This window comes from Tenrec ecaudatus, chromosome 11 (genome assembly GCF_050624435.1).
Source record: "Tenrec ecaudatus isolate mTenEca1 chromosome 11, mTenEca1.hap1, whole genome shotgun sequence".
Classification (NCBI taxonomy): Eukaryota; Metazoa; Chordata; class Mammalia; order Afrosoricida; family Tenrecidae; genus Tenrec; species Tenrec ecaudatus.
Genome location: NC_134540.1, coordinates 10,439,380 through 10,450,249, shown reverse-complemented (window position 1 = coordinate 10,450,249; position 10,870 = coordinate 10,439,380). Strand labels below are relative to the sequence as shown.

The 10,870-nt window shown below is 56.8% G+C and overlaps 1 protein-coding gene across 1 annotated transcript in view; it reads left to right on the top strand.

Moving 5' to 3' along the window:
• The first annotated feature begins 894 nt into the window (after window positions 1-894).
• The window catches only part of FGF9 (fibroblast growth factor 9), a 51,648-nt gene continuing 41,672 nt past the window's right edge, over window positions 895-10,870 (top strand). The window contains exon 1 of the mRNA XM_075562827.1: window positions 895-2,835. Coding sequence (XP_075418942.1) covers window positions 2,559-2,835 — 277 coding nt within the window. The 5' untranslated portion in view covers window positions 895-2,558. The remainder of the gene's footprint in view (window positions 2,836-10,870) is intronic.

Below are 10,870 nucleotides of genomic sequence, written 5' to 3'. Positions count from 1 at the left end.
CTCCGCTGGCAGCCTCGGACACCCAGTGACCCCAGATTGCGGCTAAGGGGTGTGGGAGTGGAAAGGGGGCGCGCAATGCCCCACCCCTCTCCTTCCCCAGCGCCGGCCCCAAGCACGCCCGGCCCGGGGTAAGGGCGTGGGGGAGGGAGGGGAGAGGTCGCTCCAGGTCACTGGCACCCCACGCGCCCCAGAAAGCTGCAAATTCATTGCTCCCTTTCATCTTCCGACGACGGGCCGTCCCGGGGAGCGCCCGGTGCAGCGCCTCACTCCCAGCCTCAGCTGGAGCTACAGCGGCTACAACTTCTTCCCCCAAAGGGCCCCGGTTCCCGTCCCACCGCCGGCGTCCACCCGCCCCGCAGCTTGGGGCAGCGACCACGGCCCAGCACTTCCTTCCTTGGAGCCCGAGAGCCGGGGAGTTGATAAGACAATGTGAACAAAGAGGAGCCTGGCGCGAGGGGCTTGCGGGTGGGCAGCAGGGGTGCGTGCGCGCGTCGCGGGGCGCCCCGGTGCTCCGCGCTCGGTCGCCGCTAGGGGAGTCCGGGCGCGCGGGCGGCCGGCCCGAGCGCACTGCGTGCAGCCGCGGCCGGCTTCGCGGCGGGCCCGGGCAGGGTCCCTGGCGGCCCAGGCGGCGGCTTTCTTTGTTCCGGCCTCTGGCTGCGCGCCCACTGCCGCCCGCCGGCTGCAGAAATCCGTCTCGCGCCGGGCTCCGGCCCGCAGGCTTCCGCGGGTGGCCGCGCCGGGCGGAGCAGGAAGGAGCCGGCGGCTCCGGCGCCCGCGGCTACGCAGCCTCGGCTGGGGACTCGGCCAGAGGCGGAGACGCGCCCTTCGCTGCCGGAGTCAGACAGGGCTCGCCGGAGCCAGCGTGATTTGCGGGGAGAGGGACCCCTCCAGAGCGTCCTCCACTCCAAGCCCTGCAAGACACGCTGTCGGAGTCTGGGGGCGAGGGCAGGACGGGGACCAAGGACTTCCTTAGCGCCTCCCCTGCGGGCTGCGCCGCAGCAGGAGCCCACGGCGTGGGCGGGACCTCAAAATAGCCCCAACGCCCAGTCCTGCGGAAGATGCCAACCCCGGCGGCCGAGCCCAAGCGCAGCGAGCAAAAAGAGAGACCGAGGCGGAGAGGCTGGGCTGGGCTCGCCCCCATCTCCCTTACCTGCAGTGCCTTTTGCGCTTCGGTGAGCCTGACCGTGGGGAAGCGACTGCCAAGTCCATCCAAGGCCAACAAATCAAGCCCCCTCCTGCCCCGAGTTCCCCACCGCCCCGTATTCTCGAATGCAAAGTCCACGTGCAAACTCATTTCCCCTGTGGACGCCTGAACCGCATCCGGGTCCCGTCGACACCCCCTTACACGAGTCAGAGTGGAGGGTAGTCCACAGAAAAAACTTTGGAGTCCAGGAGACTCAAGGTATCAGTCGCCCGACGCCCCCTCAAATCTCTCTTATTTGCGCTTTTACTTGGGAAGGAAATGGGTTTCCGCCCGCCCCGGGAAAGGGTTGCGCTCTGGCTTTCACCGCCCGGGACTGCCGCAGGGCGGTCTGGAGCCCGCGGGGCTCTGGTGTCGGGGCCGGGCGGAGGGGCAGAGCTGCCGCAGCAGGTGCGGCGGACGCTAGGACCGCGCGGCGGCTGGCGGCGGCCGCGGCGCTACCTTAAACCCAGCCCAATGCCGCTTCCTGCGCCACTCTGCGTGCAGGCGGGGGATGCGCAGGAGGAGCCGCTCCGCCCGAGTACAACACTCCCCGCGAGCCGGCGCGGGCAACACCTGTTCCACGCCAGCCAGGGCGGCACACGAGCTCCCGGACGCCGCTCTCCTCTGCTCGCTGCTCTCCACTCATTCTAAGCCAATGGACATCCGCAGATCCGCTGGAGCTTTCTGGATATCAGCTTCGGACGCCTGAAGTTTTTTTTTTCTCCTTTTTTGTTTTTTTTAAAAATTATTATTTTTGGAGGGAGGAACCGGGTGGGGAGATTTGGCTTCGCCAAGAACGTGAGATTTCCACCCCCCACCCCCTTCCTCCTCTTGAAAGATTCATGCTGATGTCTGCAGAGTCTGATAGAGAGTAAAAACAGCGCATGTCTTCCTGGAGCAGTAAATTCTGACGTAGCCCGTGCATCTTAAAAATCCCCGTAATAACGCCTAGGTATTTAAGTTGCTATGGTCATTCTGATCTCAAAGCAAATGGAGACACTACGGATTTTTTTCCTCATGACGATTGGATGGGGTGAAGACCTTCGTGCCTGCTGAGAGCTGGGAAGCGATCTATCGAGATCCATAGATATGTTTATAAATATGTCAGTGTGTGAGTATAAAGTGGTGGTTTCTTAGACTATCAGTGGTTTGACCTTGAACCGGCGCCAGTGAAAACAGCATATTACTTTTATTTATGCATTTAATGGATTGAAGAAAAGAACCCTTTTCCCCCCCTCCTCGCCTCCCTCTCTCTCTCTCCCTCTCTCTGCAACCGCAGTACAGGGAGGGGAGTTGGATATATACCTCGCCAATATCTCCTGGGTTCGACACCATCATTATTGTTTATTCTTGTGCTCCGGAGCCCAGTCTCCCGATGGCTCCCCTAGGTGAAGTTGGGAACTACTTCGGTGTGCAGGATGCGGTACCGTTTGGGAATGTGCCCGTGTTGCCGGCGGACAGCCCGGTTTTGTTAAGTGACCACCTGGGTCAGTCTGAAGCCGGGGGGCTCCCCCGGGGACCCGCAGTCACGGACTTGGATCATTTAAAAGGGATTCTCAGGCGGAGGCAGCTGTACTGCAGAACTGGATTTCACTTAGAAATCTTCCCCAACGGTACTATCCAGGGAACCCGGAAAGACCACAGCCGCTTCGGTAGGTATACCGTTAACCCTTTAGTGTCCTTGCGAGGAACTGTTCGGATTCTGACTGCTGAGGGGGTGGCGGCTGGCGGGGTGGTGGTGGTGGTGGTGGTGGTGCAGACAAGGGCTCTAGCGCTCTCTTCCAGCTCAGGAAAAACAACAAAAAACAACACACACACACACACACAAATCCTAAAAATCCCAAACCTCCGGAATTGTACAACTGCTGCTGACACAGATTTGAAAGGCCCCCTCCCCCTCCCCCCTTGTTCTTAAATGGGGGTAGTGGTGGTGGGGCCTGCTATGACTTATAAAGGTGATACAAGCTTCGTCAGAGAGATACCTGGAAGCTCGGGCTTAGGGCATTTTCTTTATGAATGGACGAACGCAGGGAGTTTAAAGCTTTAATCATTAACTCCTAAAACTTGAAGTGGACTCAGTTTCTGAAGGCAGTGATTCTCATCTCTTGCCCAAATTAAGGCTTGACACCCCCACCCCCATTTCCCTTTACTCAAGGGTCCATTAGTCCAGTGGGGTCCATCCTCCTAGGTGGAGGTCCCAGAGGCTAGCCGGGGAAAGTTGCGGACCGATTCCATCAAAGGAAAGTCAGGTTGTAGGCAGCGCAGACTGCAGGGCCAAGGCGCTAGGTGGGGATGGGGGGTGGGGGTAAATTCGGAAGTGGTCTGAACTGCCCCCTAGGAATGCTCCTCTTCGCCCTCCTTTAGGATCTAGGTGCATTCAGGTCCAGAGGGTGGAAGCCTGGGCGCCTTGCCTGGCTGCTGGCAGTGTGTGTGTGTGTGTGTGTGCGCGCGCGCGCGCACACACACGCGTGTGCAAAAAGCTGCGAGCTGATATTAAAGGACATCCCGAGGGTTTCAGGTCCGAGGGTGGTATTTGTGACTCAGCACGGAGGGCTGCGGACTCCAGGGCTGGCCATGCAGTCCACTTTTTAAGTGCCAGCACACACACACACACACACACACACACACACACGACTGCTAGAGCACTCATAGCTCCAACAGCTTGAAGTCAAATAAGTCTCACTGGAAGGCTCTCCAAGAGTTTTGTCCCCTTCCTCCCCACCCCACCCCACCAAAAAGTCAGCAGACTCTTGAAGGAGTTAACTTCTGAATGGATTCACCTGACAGCACTTAAAACTGGGTCGTAAAAAGCAGTCCCGTGGCGATTGTTGTTTCTCAGGCTTTCATGCCAGATGTTGAACACGACCGAAACGGAGTGTTTCGCTACATGGGACCGTGGGTGATGCCCGTCTGGTGAAGGTGAGGAGTCAGGCCTGGGACGGGGAAGGACGCAGAGACCCGAGGCCGCCGGATCGGAACCTGACAGTGTAAAATTGCTTTGCCCTCCTTGCTTTACGGATAACACAACCCCAAAGGGGGACAAAGTTGTAGCTCTCGGTTTTGCCATTTATGCAGTGGATAGAGAACTTTTCCTCGCCCCCAGAGAAGTCCACGCCGCTTTCGGCAGTTGCAAAGTGGCGCTAAACTTTCCCCAAAGTGCTGGTGTTCGCGGGTTGCTGCCAGGGCGGCCGCCGAGCCAGGCGTTTTATTCCAGAACAACAGGCGGTGGATGGACCCGTGTGGGAGGGCGAATCTGCCCAGGACCGCAGAGGCCACCCTCCCGGCGGGGGCGGGGAAGCGCAGGGCCAAGGACCTTAGGGGTCGACCGGGGCGGCCTCCGTGCCCTGCCAGAGGCGAAGGGAGGCCTGGAGCCCCGAACCGCGAGCCCCGCGGCGCGCGGGTCGGGCAGGTGCCGACTCGGGCCGCCCGGGCCGCGGCGCGCGCTGGGCGGCCGCCCGGCTGGATCCGCGAGGTCCTAAGCGCGCTCGGCTTCGGCTTCCCTTTGCTCCGAGCTGCGGGTGCCGCCTCGGACGTTGCAGGGGAGCTGCGCTGTGCCGGGAGCCCGGCGAGTGGGGGCAACACCCTAAGGCCGCGTCCAGGGCCCCCGAGGCTGGCTTTCGGGCAAAGTTTGGGGGGCTCAGCTCTCTTTGTGCGCGAGTGCGAGCTGGAGGACAGCGCCGTGCCCCGGCGCTGCGAGCTGCGGGGTGAGAGCGCGGGGGCGGGCGCCGAGGCAGTGGGCTTGGCGGCGGTACTGGGACACCGTGCGGGCCGGCCCCGCGTCCCCCGCTCCCCGGCCTGGCTACTCCCCGCCGCGTTGGGAGGGCACCCGCGGATCTCAGCGAGCCGGCCCGGTGGGTGGGTCGGGCTCCCGGGGCAGCCCCGCGCGAGCCTCGGGGAAGCGGCGGGGCGGACAAAGGGCAGCGGCGCGGGCTGCGGGCCATTGTTATCCCGCCGCCTGGGCGCTGCTTGGTCGCCCGCAGGCCCCGCGACCGCGCCGGCCTCCGGGCCGGGGGAGCCCGGGAGCGCGCGCAGCGCCGGCGGCGGGCGAGCTTTGTTGAATGGGTCCTGGAGAGAGCCAGGGGCCCGGGCGCGCCGCGGGGCCGCGGAGAGGGGTCGCAGTCCGCGGCGGTTCGGGCTCCTCCCTGCCCCTCCCCCCGGGGCCTTTTTTTTTTTTGATGCAGTCACCTTTAGGGTCGGACGTTTGTCACCCGCAGTCGAGTCATTAAAAACCTTGGAACTCTGTGGCCGGGGAGAGGAGGGGTGCGAGGTGGGAAGGCGGGGCCAAGGGGCGAGGGACCGCAAGGGTCGTGTTCTGGGTCTACAGGTACAGCTTTCGAAAAGAGACCCCCAAACACACACAGAAACGACCCCCCTTCTCGCGCCCCCTCCTCTCTCTTTAAGGTTGGAAATAGGTGTCGCCACCGCAGGCAGAGACATCTCAACTCCTCAGATTCACTTGGCACCGTTATCTTGGGGTGGGGGCGCCACCCAAGGCCAGGCCCCCTCGAGCCAGGCGGGAGGGGAGGCGACCCCAAGTCCGCGCTGGGGTCTGGGGGCGCCGGCCGCGGGGGCAGGGCGCGCAGGGCGCTCGGCGTAGCCACTCACCCGGGTTTGGATGGAGCGGAGTGGGTGGCTGTGCGCAGTGGGGGCGGGGGAGGAGGGTGAGGCAGGAGGGTTATTTAAGTCTTTCATCCGGTTGCAGTAAGAAGGGGGCCCCCGGGGTGACAGCAGTGCCGCGGTCTCCCGCTGCTACCGCTGCGGCAGGTCCCAATATTAGCAACCCTCTGCGGCGCCGTGCGTGCCACGGGCGCCTCCTACTCGGGCTCCGCGTCCCCGCCCGTGGTGCGGCGGCCCGGCGCTAGGACCCGGCGGGCGGGCTGGTGGCAGCGAGCCGGCGGAAGGCGGAGGGGGCCCGAGGTGCTGCGGCAGCGCCTCACACCTAGCGCGGCTCCCCTCTCCCCGCCGCTCCCTCACCTTCTGCCCTTCTCCCTTCCCCCACCGGCAGCCCCCTCCCCCTAGGCCCTGCAGCCTCCCGGGGGCTTGCCTTCACCCTATTTCTTTGCACAGTCCCCAGAAAAGGGTGGGTGGCTGAGGGAAGGGGGCAGGGGCGGGGGGCGGTTTACACCTGGATTAAAATAGAAGGTGCCTCCTCTACCTGCGAGATGAAACGGCAGAAGGAAACGTGCTGGGGAAATAATGTTTGCCACCCCCACGACAGCTGCAGGTGACTGCGGCTGCGGGCGCGCTCGGTGGTGACACTGCAGAGGCAGTGCAGAGGACGTGGGGGTGGAGGGCGAAGCTTGCCTCTGGCGAGCTGCCAGGGGTGGTGTGTGTGTGTGTGTGTGTGTGTGTGTGTGTGTTTGTGGGGGTGATGGCGACGTAGGTGGGACCTTGGAAGGACCCTTTGTTTTTTCTTGTGAGGATGGTGGTGTGGAGGTGAGACAGCAAAACCCAAAGGAGGTGGGGACTGTAGCTGTGGGTACAAGGCTGGAGGAACAAGACGTTTCCAAACGTTTCTTACGGTTTTAGCTTTTAAAGCTCTCTTGTCTTGCCAGACAGAAAAAAGAAAAAGTTAGTGGAAAAGATAATGCAGCATTAAAAAAAATAAAAGAAAGAGCGGTGATCCTGAACCTCTACTTAACTTGCTCAGCGCCTATGGACCCACGGGAAGCTGCTAGAACCATGGGTCTCGGTGGAAAGCTGGAGAGCTCCCCACCCCATATTGGCCTGGCGTGGCAGCTAGGAAAGGTGGGCCTTCATCAGGACCCCAGATGAGCTGCCCATTCAAAGGGGGATCAAGTGGCAGGTGGAAGTTGTTCTAGAAGGAAGAGATAATATCCTGTGTCTTTTAAACAAACAAGCAAACAACCTTTCATTCCAGGCATTTTACACTTTAAAAAAGTCTCTATATCTGGCTCTTCAATGTCCCATTAAATTGGTGGGGATGTAACTCCCCATTAAGTTAGCATTTCCTACGTAAACACTGGGATTTGCTTAAATTGCTTTGGACACTGAAATATTCTGATCCAAGACTCTTGAGATGATGGATGGGACCAGCCCTGATGTGGAATTCTCTGAGATAGCAGGAAGCTCTGTGGGATGGGGGTTTAATCATCTATTTTTGAGAGCCTCAAGCCATGCCTTGCTCGGCAGTGTTCATAGGGTTTTTTGTCTGAAGTCCCCAAATCAAAACAAGCTCATTGCCATTTAGTCTGTTCGCACTCCTAGTGATCCTGTCTCTGGGTTTTTGATATTGTAACTCTTTACAGGAATAGAAAGCCTCATCTTTTCCCCAAGGAGCTGGTGGTTTTGAACAGCTGACCTTGTGGCTAGCAGCCCAAAGCATGTTGTCTGAAGTAGCTGTGCTATATGCTGTTCCACAGACCCCAGATGGAACTGCTTCCACTGTCTCCCCACTTCCCACAGCTGGCCTTGGAAGGGAGGCAGAATTCAAGTGGGTTCTGGGGAGCAGGAGTGAGGAAGTTTCACCAGGTTATTTCTTTGAAGCAATCCCACGAACTGCCCTGGTCCTGTGGACTAGAGATCACGTGGCGGCTCAGTGGTCATGTTCCCCTTCAGAACCTTTGGAAGAGAGAAGAGTGAAACTAGTCATTGACTATGTGCTCCATGTCTTCCCATTGCTAACCGTAACTGTGACCTGACCAGAGAAACAAGTAACATGGGCCGTGGGCAGTAGTCATGCTTGCACAGTTGGAGACATTCATTTGGCTCAGGCTTAGGCCCAGAGGAGGGTTAATTGGGCTGGTGTTGGAGGTCATACAGTTCTTCGTGGGCAAGATGGTATGTGTGATGATAAGGATTCCAATCTGAGTCAGGACAGGTGGGTCCTGTTGCCAGGTCTTTTTGACCTTCAACACTGGCGCTCTTGGTACGTGGTGGAATGACTGGACCCGGGTGTTCTTGGTGCCCTCAGATCATTGAATTAACCTTAAAAAAAGCTAGGCCATGATTTTCGACATCTTCGTTTTCCAAGGAGCAGGCAGATGGGGATGCTGACAAAGCCTTTTTCTGCCCGGGGTCAGTAGATAGCTCCTCCTTCTGCGAAGTGTCCCTTCAGATTTTCAGTCTTTCCAGGAGCCTCCTCTGGTTGTCCTTTTGAAACCTGAAGGGGCTTCCCACCCTTGGACCCCCACCAACCCTGCATGTCTCCCTGTCATTGCACTCACCCTATCTTTAGTACATCGATCTCATTTGTCCTTCTGGCAGAGAGCTCTTTTGGGATCTGAGACTTGGGCTATATTTTTTCCTCTCTAATGGTAGGGTGCTTAGTTTGTGTTCAGTCACTCCACAATAGTTTGTTCAATGAGTCTATGCCTACAACTGACAGCTATGTTGTCAATGCCAAGAAGACACATGCATATACCCACACACGCACATAAGAACACAGACCAAGCCATGCCAGATCTTAATACTTTCAATTCTAACTTAGACAACAATAGTGATTATAACAACAGCACCATTACTAATTTGTGTCTTTATTATTATTATTATTTCCTCAAGTGTATTCTCTCTTTTAGTTCCAGATCCCCAGACCAAACAAAAACCAAACAAACAAAAACCAAGCTTCTGTAAGTTTTGAGAAAGTAGCCCGGGAATTTCAGATCGCAGACTGTCCCGTTTTAAAACATGGGGCCATAGGTTTCAAATGGTTTGGGTTGCACAGTCTGGAACAAAGTAGCAATACTGCGCTGTTATGGACTGGGAACGTTAGCTGCCGGATGAGTGAGCCTGCCTCTCATCTCCCCCATCACTGCTCCCGCCCGCCACCAGCACCACACACACACACACACACACACACACACACTAACACAGACACGCTCTGGCAGGACTCATCACGGTCCCTTTTTTGGTTCTTCCTATGCAGTTGTGTTGTAACATCAGAAGCCTTCTTGTGGGTGAGGGGTCTCTGATGGGGATGACCCACAGATGAAGCTCAGAGAACACCTTCCTGGTACTATTCTAGGGGCTGGAATGAGTCGTTTTCTGCTTTCAGTTGACATCAACCCTGGTAGGGCTGCGGGATAAGCGCTGGGCTGCTAGCTTCAAGGTTAGTGGTTCAAACCCACCAACTGCTATTTTGCTAGCATTTCAGGAGCCCTGGTGGCATTGTGAGGCTGCAGACCACAAGGTCAGTGGTTTGAAACCATCACCCGCTCCTTGGGAGAAAGATGAGGCTTTCTGCTTCTGTGAAAGCAGTTCTACTCTGCCTTGTTTGGTTGAGCTGAGTCCGGATTGACTTAGATGGCACTGAGCTTGGGTGTGGAAAGCTCCGATGGTACCCTGGGCTACAAAACACAAGGTCAGCAGTTCAAAACCTCTAGTCACTCCACTGAGGCATTCTACTCCCAAAGGGTTACAGTTTTGGGAACTCACATGGGTAGTTCTGTTCTGTCCTGTGAGGTCACTATGAGTTGGCATTTCGGAGTGTCTGGCAGACATGCAGCAGGAGTTGAGCTGGTGTGAGGGTAGCTTCATTGCCACATAGTTGGCACATGTGTATTTTTTCTGTTGTAAATATTTTCCTGGTGATTAGGGGCCCTGGTGGCATAGTGGGTTCTGTATTGGACTGCAAAGTCAGCAGTTCGAATCCACCAGGCACTCTGGGAGAAAGACGAGGCTTTCTGCTCTTGTAAAGGGTGGCAGTCTCAGAAACCCACGGGGACACGTCTACTCTGTCTCATAGGCTCACTAAGAGTCTGGACTAACTCGCTGGCAGGGAGTGTGGTTACTTTTGCGCTAAAGGGTTGCTATGAGTTGGAATGATGTCAGTGACTGGATGGCAGCAATTGGTGTGCGCACAAAACATTTGATAATCTTGCTAGAAAGATACCTGTACCTTTGAGTTCTGCATGATGAGAGCAGTTTGGCCTCTGTCTTGATATACCTGTGGAAAGGGCACAGCCTCAGTAGCTCACCTAATTAAAAAAAAAATCATTTTACTGGGGGCTAGTACAACTCTTATCACAATCCATATATCCATCTATTGTGTCAAGCACATTTGTACATTTGTTGCCATCCTCATTCTCAAAATACTTGCTTTCTACTTGAGCCCTTGGTATCAGTTCCTCATTTTTTCCCCTCCCTTCCCGCTCCTCCCTCCCTTCTGATCCCTTGATAATTTATAAATTATTTTGTCATATCTCACACTGTCCGATGTCTCTCGGTTCCCACTTTTCACCCCACCCTCCCAGTATCATCACTCTCACCATTGGTCCTGAAGGGATCATCTGGCCTGGATTCCCTGTGCTTCCAGCTCTTATCTGTACCAGTGTACATCCTCTGGTCTAGCCAGATTTCTAAGGTAGAATTGGGATCATGATAGTGGGGGGAGGAGGAAGCATTTAGAAACTAGAGGAAAGTTGTATGTTTCATCGTTGCTACACTGCACCTTGACTGGCTCATCTCCTGCCTGTGACCGTTCGGTAGGGGGATGTCCAGTTGCCTACAGATGGGTCTTCGGTCCCCAATACGTACTCCTCCTCATTCACAATTATTTGATTTTTTGTTCTTTGATGCCTGATACCTGATCCCTTCGACACCTCATGATCACACAGGCTGGTGTGCTTCATCCATGTGGGCTTTGTAGCTCACCTAATTTTTATTGCCCTACCACTTTCAGTACCACTTGCTGGCGAGTGCAGTCTAATTTCCTTAGCTAATGCCTTC